Source organism: Caloenas nicobarica, chromosome 3 (assembly GCF_036013445.1).
Source record: "Caloenas nicobarica isolate bCalNic1 chromosome 3, bCalNic1.hap1, whole genome shotgun sequence".
NCBI lineage: Eukaryota > Metazoa > Chordata > Aves > Columbiformes > Columbidae > Caloenas > Caloenas nicobarica.
In genome coordinates, this window is record NC_088247.1 from 98,277,602 (window position 1) to 98,291,186 (window position 13,585).

General features: G+C 40.4%; 1 protein-coding gene across 7 annotated transcripts in view; it reads left to right on the forward strand.

Moving 5' to 3' along the window:
- RPS6KC1 (ribosomal protein S6 kinase C1) overlaps positions 1-13,585 on the forward strand; it is a 91,693-nt gene that overhangs the window by 41,167 nt on the left and 36,941 nt on the right. For all 7 annotated transcript variants that reach the window (XM_065631918.1, XM_065631920.1, XM_065631919.1 and 4 more), the window contains 2 exons: positions 76-194; positions 7,991-8,083. In XM_065631918.1, coding sequence (XP_065487990.1) covers positions 76-194; positions 7,991-8,083 — 212 coding nt within the window. The remainder of the gene's footprint in view (positions 1-75; positions 195-7,990; positions 8,084-13,585) is intronic.

Here is a 13,585-nt window from a genome sequence, read left to right on the forward strand (position 1 = left end):
TCAAAAGCAGTCGTGCTTTGATTACTTAGTACCCATCTCTCTATAGAAAAAATAACTTTGTTTTTCTCCATTGAGGTGAATCAAGTCCCACTCGTCGAGAAGCAGTGAAAAGGAAAACTGCAGAATACCTTATGCGTGCTGAAAAAATTTCCAGTCTCTACCATAAATCCTCTGAAGATGCATCTGTTCCTATGGTAGGCTTTAATTTCTTTTTTTCTGAACCTGACTTTGGTATAATTAAATTTTCCTGTCTTTTAGCAAAGCATATTCAAGCTTGACGTTCAAAAACTGTCCAGAATTTCCCTTTCAGGAGGCCTGAGGAGTATTTGGTTGATACGTTCCTGTTAAGTTGTTGTTCTTTTCCGATTCTTGATTGGTTGCATTTCATGGCATTATGAAGAATGGTCGATTTAATCCAGGCCTGGTTTTTTTGCATGCTTTCCTTCTACTCACAGTTGACAATGTAAACATTTTTTAATAATGCTAAAGAATCTAAAGGTAGAGCAAAAAACCACACTAGAATATAACGTTTCTTTTGCTTTTCCCATGGGGATATTGGTCGGTCCTGTAGGAAGCGAGAAGGCTGTTGGTTTCTTTGGTGTGTAGCACATAATGGTGTATCAGAAGTGAATCAAGCACATGGAAAGGGGACGAGATAAATTTCCCACAAAATAAGTACTTAATTGAGCCAAGGTTCTTCTTGATCCCTTGAAATGTCTCTCTTGGATGTGCTTGAGTGATCAGCTGCTTCTTGATTTTTGAGGCATTTCTGTAGTAATTTCCACCTTCTTAAGCAGAAACACCCTTATCTGTACGTGTACAAAAGACAAACAAAGCTTGTTCCAAGATACCCTCAATAAATTTCTACTTTGCCCTTCCCCAAACAGTTCCTTTGGGACTTATCTCTTCCTACTTTAGACTTTTACTGCAGTCATCCTAAACTGTGTGTGATTGTCGATGACTACCCTATTGTAGTAAATATAAAAGTTATGAACTTCCTGTCTCTCTGCATTTATATCAGTGAGGACAAAAGGGACAGAAGATTATTGCTTCTTATTTTGCACAGATCTAAAAAATGCTTTAAGGAGAACATACCGCAACAATGTGAAGCCTTATAAAGTCCAACTGCCTAATAAGTTCGTTAAAAAAGCAAAAACACTGATTTTGAAGGTAACTTTATGTTGAGAGCCCACAAGTACAATTTTGAAGATGTTCCAAATGGGATATATTTTGTGACATTTGAAGTCTTGCTGCTGCTATGAATTGTACTTTGAACAATTTAGTATTTTGGACTGATATGAACTCCTACTAGGTAGTCTTTCTCTAGGTCAAGCACCCCTGAAAATGACGAAGAAGCTATATTGAATGAAAACCTCAGTGTGTTTGGAAACCGCAGAACAAGAAAAAAAAAATGAGCAACCTATTTTTTCCTTTTTATAAGTTTAAAAACTAATTGTGGTTTGGAAGGAAGAAGAAATAGGTTGCATTTTTTGTGTGTGAACTTGAGAGGTACAGTATTTTCTCTTTTATGCTGTACTGAATAAGGCACAGGCCTTCTTTGCAGTTCCAAAGGAAAGCAGGATTAATTGGGATAAGACAAGGAAAAAAAAAAGTGAGAATAGAGAACCATTCTCCTACGATGCTGAAACTCAAAATTGACAAGTTAGGGTAAATCTGACTTTGCAGAAGGAAAATGTTGCACCTGGCTTATTCTCCTTTTTACAAAAAAAACCAGACCAAAACAAAACAAAAAGCGCGATGTTTCCATGATTTGGCTTTGTTTTACCTAAGTCTGTATGTGTATTTTAATATCCTTTATTTACTGTTCTGCATAATGCATAAATTTGACTTGTATCTTAGGGCTTTGGAATTTGCTGGCATCAAGGGCAGATGGTGCTGACTGGTCATGATGGTTGTGGTGAGGAACAGCTTGTCTCCAAGTTGATAACAAAAACTTAATCGGGAGAAGGACTTAATCTCCCAAAGTTATTGTAAGGGCACTAGTAGGAACCACTAAGAATTGGCATGCTCAGTGCTTTGGCTTAGTGTCTTAAGGAAAATGAAGAATGTCATTCTTCCTGCACGTTAGTTGCTGAGCAGACCTGAAATCCCGTGCCTTAGTTACTGCTTGTCCTTTTTACTGCCCAAGGTAGTTTATGTTGGAGTTTGTGTGTATTATTCCATCCACGTGGACAGCAGTAAGTGCACCGAAATGACCTGCATCTATAGGCAGCGTGGTTCTTCAGAGGTGCTGGTGGAAACATGCAGGTATTTTATGTCCTTCTCCTAAGTAAATGAAGTCTATAGTGTACAAGGTTAGTGTGTATGTCTCCTTGCAACCCTGCTTCACAGCACCTTGATGCTTGTCCAACTGCTGTTCACAAGCCACTGGTCATGCTGGGGCAAGGCTGGTCCGTTACCAGTAGCACCTCCTGCTGCTGTTGGTCGTGCTGACTCATACCATCTCTTGTTCAGATTCTCATGCTTGGACAGGATAAATAACCCTATACAATACCTTCCTTGCCCACACGGATCTATAAGGAGGTCTCGTAAATTCTCCTGTGCTGAAGGGACACTGAAGACTTTGAGAAGAACCACTGCATTAGGACAAGAAGCCTTTTTTAGAAGCATGGCCAAGTGCTGCTACACCTGGTAGCCCAGCACAGTTTGAACCGTACAACTGAAATAGCTTTTGCAAGAAAATGATGGACAAATACTGTACCCGAGCAGTACCTGTGCCTGTATTTCGACAGGCAGAGTTTGTTTTTGTTATGGGAAGCATGGTTCAGTGCAGGGAACTTCACAGGCAGTGAGGGAGCTGATACCGTTTGCACTTGGGTATTTAAGGCAAAGTATTCTTGTTCATGGCCTGATGTTACAAGGCAGAACTGCTGTGTTGCCCATATCTGGTGTTAGGTAGCTTTGTGTTTCCTATTGTGCCCTTACAAGGAACGACCACAGTGATTAGCATCAAAACTAGGCTCACCTGGCCTTCTTAGACATGACATTTTACTTCTTTCTCATCCACCAGGTCAGAGGAATGTCCAGCAAGGGAAGAGATAAGCTCAGAAGTGCAGGTTCAATTATAGCCCCGCACCCCTCAGCCTCTCACATCTTCCAAAGGCTCAGGGCTGCCAGCCGTGTACCGAGCCCTGGGCAGCAGCCTCAAAAGGCCGTGCCTGCTAAACACACCCCAAGCCCCCCACTTGCCACCTGAACACCTCATGGTGGTAAAGCACGGTGGCTTTTCTCTGGGGGCCCGGGGCAGAAGGAGGCAGAGCTATTCTTCCACAACGCAAAATGCCAGGCCCTTCCCTCTTCAAAGACCAGATTTCCCCGGAGGCAAAGGCCTGGTGTTTCAGAGCCGAGAAGCAACAATTATCTTTGATGCCATGGAAACCAAACAAAGAACAACAGTAGTTTGTCACTTTTCTTGCCTCAACAAAAAGCCAACAGTGTAGCCCTCAAGGATAGCATCCTTAGCAACCACCCTGCTGCTGGCAAGTCTGAGTGGTGAGGAGAGGAGCACGAGAGGAGGTGTTTGGAGAACCCTTGGCACTGTTAAAAAAAGGTTACGGGTAGAGGGCTTAAGGATGGATAGAAGATTTCTTAAGGCTGAAAAGAAGAACAGGGAACTGACGCAACTGTGACTGACCATGAACTCGGAATTAACTCGACAGGGTCTTATAAACATTGAAAAAAGCCTTTCTGTGACCCGTAGGAGCGGGAGACGTGGAGACAGCTTCTGGGGGTTGTAAACAGGCATGTAGACCTTCTGGAAAAACAAGCTGCAGCAGACGCTGTCCTTCTCTTCTTCCTCTGGCACAGCACAGCAGCCTCAAGGGCCTTCTTGACGACAAATGCTCTGTATGGGTAGCGGCAGGCAATTTTGCAGATTCTCAGGCTGTATTTTCTCCTCTGCCTCTTTATAAGTAGCAGGTCTGGGGACCCACCTCCAAGCCTGAGTGGAGCTGCAGCAACAGCCTTTGAATCACACTGCGTTGACCATCAGAAAGTTGCAGTCTTACATAGCTGTCAGCTGCAAGGCCCAGTACAGCTACACATACAGCCTGTGGGTTCATTTTGACTTTGTTAGTATTTTTAAAATACTTTTTTTTATACTGTTCAAAATTATTTCCGATTCTACTTATGGCCATTTTTTTATATTCAGAATTGTTTCTTTTTGCACCATCATAAAAGCTGCTGTCTTTTAAAATGTCAGTTATTTTTGATTTTCAAAGGAGTTTAGTAACAAGAGGTACCTGCAAACCTGGTGCCCAAACAGGAAAAGCAGTCTTAATTCCTTCTGGAATTCATAAGATCTCTCACTTTCTAAAATTTTCATTAACTGTGCATGGAACTTACATGAAGTGTAAACAAAATACACTGCTGTAGTTCTATGTGAATTTAACATAAAATAAGAAATTCAGTCTCAAGGCTTCCAAGATCACATTCTGCATTCCTGTCTGCTGCTGGTTCCAGATGTGCATAACCCCAGATGTGTCCCAGCTTCAGGGAAGATACAGTCCCCACTTGGTGATCACTGGGGGCTTTGTGCAGCACACCGTAGCTCTGCCTGGCTCAGATGTGTGCAGAGATGCAACCTGGTATGCTTCTGGTGCAGTGCGAGGAAGGGACCGGGATGTTCTACCAGACCAGGAGAGGTGGAAGCTCTTTCACACCCACAGCATGGAGCCTTGCACCTCAGGCTGGCAGTATCTGCTTTAAAACAAGGCATCTCCTTGCTGTAGTCAAGGGTCTGGCCATGCTACAGGTGGATAGTTACTCAAGTCATCAGACACAGACCTCTGAAAAGTGAGAGGGGATCACATTTTGATGTGCAGCTCTGCACAGATACTCATGAAATTGTTCTTTTTTATCCTGAGGCTCTGTGGTGACTGCTGGCAAAGGTGGCAGTGGCAGCAGTGGAGTCACTTCCCATCAGATGGTGTTTGTGTCACCAGGCTGGGGATAGTGCTCTTGCTTTAAATGAGGTCAACAGGAGAGGCTCTTCCTCTTCCTTGCTTGGCTGGTGGTGTACTTCTCTTTTTCCCCCTGCTCTTACAACTGCTGGCAGTGAGGCCAAAGCTGAGGCAAGAGGTATTGCCATATATTATTGTGTAGCTTGCAAAACTAGAGCCTTCTGAAGCCAAGTGGTGGCCACAAGCTGCTGGGTCTTTACAGAGGTCAGCTTCGCAGTCAGCGTCATCCTTTTCCACTCGACATTAGCACAGACTGGCCAAAAGGTGGTGGTAGGAAAGGAGCTGTAGGAATTGGTGACACTGATCCCAAGTAAGACAACTCCAGCTGTGCAGCTGTGGTCTGGAAATAGTTTCAAAAGATGTTGGGCTGAGCCACAGGAGGGAAAGATCCTGGGATACCTGAGCAGCCTGCTGGACATTTGGACAGGCTGCTGAATGCCTTCTGGAGGCAGAGGTAGTCTGCCACTTTCTTTGGAATATAAATGCCTTATTTGTAAAGGCAAATTCATTTTTTGGTTACCCTTCTTCCTGTATTTTTTTTTCATTCCTCTATTTTTGATGAGAGCACTTTCTTAGTTATTTTCCTTATTGCTGGCTAGATGCTGAGTTTGGATTTTTACTCTATTCTGAAGAGCAGGTGGCTTCATAGAGCACTTAATTGCTGTAGTTCTGGGAATTTGGGGTATTTAGAGTTTGCTTCTGGCTTGCCCCGCAACAGCATGTAGTGCCTCCCCATCACTGGGCTCCACTGTTAGACTTTGCCACAGTGAAAGCAAAGTACTGTAAAGAGCAAAAATAACCTGAAACTGATAAAAACGGAGAAGCTACTGGGAGCTGTGGAGATGAGGATGTGATTGTTAATAGTTTTAAGATAAGAAGTGACTATAGAATGTGTATATGGAAAACAATGTGTGTACACGATATTGATGACTGTGACACCATTGGTGATATTTTAGAGAAGGACCCAAAAAGATGTACATTTTTTTGGGAGTCTTCACACATGATGGGTGGAAAAGTCTGATTTTATGGCATTATTAGACAACTATTAACTTCTGTAGAGATATATGACCTTAATTCATGGTTGAAATGTTATGCATAAGAGAAAATTTTAAAAGCTTGATTATAGAGAAATGGTTATAAAACATAATAGTATGCAGAGAGAAGTGGAAATCTTTTATAGTAGTCTAGAGGATTTGGACATATTCTCTTTCATTAAATGTATTCCTTAGAATGCTTTTGAAATCTTGTCATGAATAAACTGTGTTAGCACAAATCTTTGTTTCAAAGCAAATATTTCGTTATTGCAGAAAAATTGCATACTCTTAAAATACAACCCAACAAAAGAACTCCCTCAACCTTCCAACAGCTCACTAGAATATGGAACCTAAATTAGGTTTGGAGAAAAAACTTAATGTAGATTTTTTTTCTTCTTCTTCATACTAAAACCTTCAGTGATTTGTAGAATCTGGGCTCTTCTCTCTTAACTGCTGCTGGCACTCTTGCTTGGCAGTGTTTACATGACAATAATAAGAAGACCCAGACAGATAAATGATGATAAATAATTAACTCTTTTTAACGTAGAGCCCAGTAGGTGAACACAAAAGAAAAGCACACTTTTCTCCATGCTTTTCAAAAACGTGGTTTTGAACCTTTCTGTTAAGTTTTGTAGGCAGTGCTAAAATAAGAGTTGATTTTTGGGAAGCGATTTGGAAGGAGAAAGGGTGGCTGACTGGTAACATGAAGGGGAACCAGTTTTGGTGGGGGCTTCGGGGAGGTGTTCTCGCCTTTGAGGATGGCACAGGAAGGATGCTGGAGGGGAAACCTGAGAGGGGAAGCAAATTGAATTACTTCATTCAGGATCTTCAGTTTTCCTGGGAGTTTCTGATCACTAGGGAAAAATCTTGATTTTTCCTGATACTAAACATTCCATCCACAACGGAATTGCTTCCCAGTGGTTTTCTTTTGTGACATATTTCCTAAATATTGCCTCAGGATACTGACAAATTAAATAAGCAGCTTTTGCCTCCTAGAAGCCTAAAAATCAAGGAGTTTCACCTTCCTCTTCCTTTACCTTCATGCAATAGAAGTGTACTTGGGGAGGCCAGGGGATGCTAAAAAGGGTTGGGCATTCAACAAGTCTGCAGATGAAGTTACCTTTCCCGTGAGGAAGAGACCCAGGTTTGTGGTTCTGCCAGAAGCTGCCTGTTGAATTTTTGGGGGACGATCTAATGAATTCTTTCAGCTGGCAACTAGAAACTTCTGAAAATATTTGTTAACATGCCAGAGGTATATGTGGTGCTTAAGGGGTTGATCTTTGTCCCAGAAGACTTCCAGTTGAAACGTTGTTCCCTCCTCTGACATGCAAGCTTTGAGGTTTGCCCCAAGAAACTACAAAATATAGCACTGACAAAAATCTATGCATGTTAACTACTTGAATAGTTAGCACCTGCCAATTCTCTTGCTATAGTGTTAATTTCTAGATTAACGATATGTAGCTAGCTACCTTTTTGTAAATTAGTTTTAGGAATCATTTTTGTTGTGCACCTTGTTATTAAAAAGATTTCATAAAGCTAACCAGAGAGCAAGAGAACCCTGTTTATAATTCTGTATTTTATGTTCTTCAGACTCAAAAAGCCTCTAATTTGCTTTCTCCTCCTTAGTGATCTCTGAATTATTTTGTATCCAGAATACCTTTAAGGCTTCTATTGATTATTATGATGGGGTAAGAATTCAGCAATTGATTGCCAGGTTCCATTAAGCACAGAAAATAAAGAAATGCATTATTTTTTCTTTTTAAAGTTTTTGTTTTCAATATTATCTCAATTTGTATTTACTTGCAAGTTGTTTTTTTCCCCCTACTAAGGACAAACAGAAAACTTCTCCTTTCATCTTCACTCTCTCTGATTTATGATAAATTCAGTTTCCTTCGGCCTGGCATTTGCTTCAGCAGGCAGTCTTCCTTCAAGTACCACCCTGATTGATGTATAATCTTTGATATCTTCCATTAGCCTCCAGGATCACTAAGTTCAAGGCCCTCTTGGAACCTAAGGAGCCCTGCCGAGGAACTGAAGGCCTTCAGAGTCCTTGGGGTGATTGACAAGGTAATTCTTCAGTATCTCTTCAAGAGTTCAGTCATAAATCGACTCCATGCTGACATTTTGTCTTTGAAGCTGTGGATCTTAAGGATATGAAACAAAAGGGGAAAATGACTCAAATGCATCTGCACTTTAAAATAACAAAAGTAGAAGAAGAAAGGCTTTTATCTAAGCAATTCATGTAAGGTCATGCAAAATATATTTGAGCTAAAGGATAAGGTACATGTTTGGTGGCATTCAATAGGATGAGGCCTGTTTTTCAAAAATGAAGTCATGGTTACAATGCTGGGGTAAGGACGAGTTGATGTATTTTCAGTTGAATAAACCGGTAGGTACTTGAAGTACAGAAAAGTAGAAATTCCTGCCTTTGAAAGAAATGGAGGGGTTGGGCAATGACTGTTCTCCTTCCCTGAGAATTTGGAATTAAAGTCCTCAACCAAGACAGATTCAAAAATGAAGCCAAACATATTTTTGACTCGTGCAAATAATGTCTTCCAAAGCCCCAGGGTAATACCCCTCTGTAAACAGTGGAGAACCATACGGATTTTTTGCAAGCCTAATTAAGAGACCAGAGGAATTGCCGCATTGTTTTTTATAATGCTGATTAGTAATCACCTTACCAAATACTTTAAAGATGATGTATTATTCAGCAATGTGGCAGTGGCTAATGCAGACTGTAAAGGCTCATTTCCTTTTTGCCACGCCAATTCCCTTGTGCCTTCTGATAGTTTCTTATGTAGTACCTGGTTTGTGTATGAAGTACTGATGCGTGGTCAATTTATGCAGTTGTAATGTGTATCAGAAAACTTGTAGCTGGTCTCTTAATGTCTGTATTTCTCTTATTGGACTGAGCCTAGTTTTGGGACTGATTTCTGTTTTTCTTTGCCTATTTTGTTGTAATTATGTGCATAAGTTGATAACTTCTCTTCAGAGGGCTATACACGTTAGGTATTATGGTTGTTTTTATACTACAGAAGGATTTCTCAGCTCTGACTTGATATTCATTGTATCTTCTTTCCTTGGTTGTAAGTACAGAATTTATTCCTTTCCGTATGTGTATCAAAGGGGTTGGAAAGAGCACCTACCTGTTGGATTAGTAGCCACTAACTAAATGCAGTAGGCAGGGACTCTGAATTATTCTGACAATGTGAGGCTGCGGAAGTGTTGGAAATGAACCAAGAAAGTCCTTTTCAGTATCTTTGTTTTTGAATGAGAATAATGAACAGCAGCTGGAGAAGATGCTTGATAAGAATGGAGCTTTTGGAGTCCTTGGTGTTATCAGATCTCCCATATCTCTCGAAGCACAGCTCTAGTAAGTGTCCCAGGTGTGAGCTGAACGTGTCCAGGTCTCTGAGGCAGAGCTGGGAAGAATCAGGGTCCTGGTGATGACAGAAATAAAAGATCCTAGTGTTAGAGATGTGTGTGAGGAGTAACAGGGCTGTGTATACAGCTGGTACGCTCATGTGTAAACAATATCATAGGGGTCAGAGTTAATGTTTAATTATTGCATGAAAAAGGGAGCGATATTCTTTCAGGTGTCTTTGTACTCTCTGTACCTGCTTCCAGATTCTATTTATTATGAACTTAATCTTATTCTGAGTATGCTATTTTTATGAACACTTAATGTGTGAAAAAAGTTGAGGCAGATGAAAAGCTGCTCTAAGCCCAAATGTTCATAACGTGTTTCATTTGGTTTTGTAATGCATACACAAAATACATGTGAATTTATGAACCAGAAGTGTGCACATGTGTCTGTGTGCCAGAGATGATACCCCTGCCTTTGGTTTAAAACACTGTCTCAGTTCCTTCCTCACCATCACTGTTCTTTATCATCTCCTCTGCTTGCATGTGCTCCAAAGCTTTCATCATAGAGAAACCCAAATAGCTGTGTAAGTTTCCTCGCTGGAGCCAAGCGGACCACAGTGTTTGTTCTTGAAAATGGGTTCTGATTTTCAGGGCCAGTGTCGAAGATACCACGCTTTTGGGCACAAGTTTGATTCAGCATCCCGTGGAGTTTTGCCTGAAAATACTCTTCTCCTTTCTAACTTTGAGGTTGTCGCTTTGGTTTCAGCAGAAAACGGGTATGTGGACAGTAATAAGCCACTGGCATTTGCACTGCTGCCTTGCCTTATCCTGTGCAAGACTGGCTTAAACACGCTGACTTAAAAATGGTGGTGCTTGGTGTGCAGACTTGTTCTCACGGTGCTGCCTGGAGCCCAGAGTGGTGTCTGCCTGCTATGGTGCTGCCTCCAGAAAACCAGCTCTTAACCTGCACTCCATCAAATGCTGAAAGGTTCAGTGTCTTCCCTTAGGGTAATGGCAGTCTTTGTTCTTCTTTTGAAGCCTCTTGAAGTGTTTTGAATTGGCTTCCTTTTCACAGACAAAATGCTTGTTGCTGCCTGAAACTCTGGGTTTTTAAAACTATTTTAGGCTGGGCAGAATATTAGACATTTAATATTAGCCTAGTTTATTTCCTATGTGCCATTTTTCCCTGTCTGCCTTTCCACCTTCCTTGTCACCTGAATAGTTTTTGCTGTGTTGACCCTTTTCTGCTGAATCTGAGAGTTAGTGATCTTAGCATTATTAAACTCCTTAAAATATTGTGGAAATTCACAGAAGAATGAGCGTATCTGTGCCTCGTCTCCCATCCTTCTGCTGCTGCTCTCAATCAGAGGCTGAGGTATAAATACAACTTTCTTAGGAGACCCAAGAGGACCTACATTTTGCTTGAGGAAACTCCGTTTCTTGAATTCTGCTGCTTGCTCACTTCATGGTGTCAAAGATTAACTAGGTGGTGTTTGCAGGTATTTTATGTGTTTATTATGGGAAGAGTCTACCTGTCAGTAGATTTCTGAAAACAGAGTTTTAATCTAATTATAAAGGTGTTTTTTGTCCTGCAAATGTTGTGGACTCTGAGATGCTGCTGGTTGGCAAGCATAGCTCTTGTTAGTGTTACCAGAGGTACTGCATTGAAAACACGCTAATATCTAAATATTTTAGCTACTGTTATCACCAACCAATCAGTTCATGTACCTTTAAGTAGAAAATTTCTTTTTGGAATAGCAAAGATTTTTGCTTTCAAAATTTGACTAATTAAAACTCAGGGCTGCAGGTTCTGTGCTGAGTTTCTGCCCTAGGCAAATCTTTCCTTTAAAGCTACAACTGCCCCCTCAAGAACCGACTTTGTTATGGTGCTGCTGAATACCTTCCCAAAGCTGTTTCAAACCCAATTTCTTATTCCTGAGAACTCTCTCTTATTTACATCCATTCGATTTAAAGATTCCTCTTGAAAGCAGAGTGCATTAAGTAATAATGATGCTTCTGTAACCAATTACTGTCTTTTCTATCCCTTCTCCTGGTCTCCCATCAAGCCACATTATCTGGATTGGCACTGGTGTGACTGATCAGATCTTCTGCAGATGTCTGTACATTTGAGCTTGTTCTCCAGTATGCTGTTAAGCTTTATTGTACAATCTGAAACCTTATAAAATACTCTCATAAGAGCCTTGCTAAAATTATTTTGGGAGTTTCTGAAGAGAGTTCTAGAGGTAAATAACTTAGTTTCTGAAGAACTGGAAGGAATTCTGTTAATCTTGAGTATAGGTTATTTTTTTGTGGCTGTCATGCTATCACCAGAAGTCCTCTCATGGTAGCACGTTTTGATGAGTTGACTAAACACAGAACCACCAAATCAGTCTTATTAATTGTTTAGAAAGTGTGATTACTATAATATTTGTCTCCATGATGAGTAGAAGTGCCACAAAGCAGAAGTATGTAGAAGATATGTAGAGTTTGCATGCATAATCTGCAGACCCATAGTTGAATTCAAACAGGTGATGGTTACTTTTAATGGAATTTAATCAGAGGATAGGAGAAATGGGCTCTTTTTATGGCAACGTGTGTGCTCTGCATTAATAACACGACAGAAGTAAGTATGTCCTCTTAGTCTTTGTTAGAAACTTAAATATTTGGCATTTTATTTTGAGGTGAGGTTAAAGACTGTTGCGCCGTGCAATTGAGTTGACTGTAGCAGGTATTTTCTTTCTCCCGGCTCTCAGGTGCACACTGCTGAATGTCTTCGGATCATTTTATGGATTAGAAGGCGTGACTGTGTGCACATAAGAGGTGTGGGGGAAAAGGGAGCTGTAAAATAACAGAGTTCAGACATTCATTTTTATTTCATTACAACACTCAAAGAGAAACTGGCTGAAAACATAATGAATTCAACCGGCTAGCAAGTTTTCCTCATCCAAACAAGGCATGATGGAAAAATATTATAGCAGTGGCAAAAATGGTTAAAAATGTGAAACTGAGTAATAACAGCAACTATTTATACAAATAAAGAAACTTCTAAGAGCTTGTTTATGTTTTGATAACCCTTAGTTTCTTAAGTGACTTGCCAAGTCCTACAAAAACCAAATCAACTACAGAGTCATTTCAAAACTGATTTCTTGGCTCACCACCTTCCTTTCCCTACTGCTGCAGGATTATTCCTGAGCCACAGTCAGGTTTGAAGCCCCAGTAACAAAGCTTGCTCAACTCTGAAACCTCATCTCTCTCCCAACTGGAAAGGGTCCTGTCCCTTCTTCCCTGCCCTCAAACACCTACCACTTGTTTGCCTGAAGTCTTTCCATTTATCCATTTATACCAGTCTAAGCGATTCTGAGTGTTTTGTTATTATAACCCTTAGTCTCTCTCTAGCTTCTTTCTTGTTCATCTCGCTAAAATTTCTTTTGACTTTAGTGGAGGTTTTGTTTCATTCGACGTAACACAGTCCTAAGATTGACTAAAGTATCAGATTTTGTGCTTCCCTTTATAAAATAGAAACTAAATTATTTAATATTCCAGTGGAGGCTGAGCTGTATGTACCTTCCAGCCTCCAGAAAGAAATAATTTATAGATATATTTTATAGATATATTTTATTTTGCACTTAAATTAATTTTGTCTTCCTAAATATTACTAAGTTGCTTAGTAATTACTCTTGGCAATTACTCTCTGATGTCTAATGGCATTTCATGTTGTAAACTGTATTCTCCGGTATAACCTGCCAGATATATTTTCTAGGTTAATATTTTACTATTTGTCATTTTTTGGCCAGTTTTTAGATTGCTCTAAGAAAGTGGACTTTCCTTTCTACTAAAAGTATTTAAAAACTTGAATATGAATATGCGCTGCTTTCTTAGCATTTGCATTATTTAAAGCAGCACCATTTGTCGTTTAAGTACGCTATTATTGCAAGTCATAGAATATACGAGCCGTAAGTTCCTTGGAATAATGATTTGAAAGGGGGAATAATTGCAAGCTGAAGATAATTCGTATTGCACAGGTACAAGGATAAGCAATAATCGCATTTTTCATACATATTAGCCAAATGTAATCTCTTTTTATAACGACAGAGGGAGACGAGCGAGAGTCCGGGTGGTGTAATCTGAAAAGTGACAAGAATAAATCTGTGTTAAGTAGATCTTTTAATCCTGGTAGCCTTGACAGCCGGCGCAGCTGAGGGG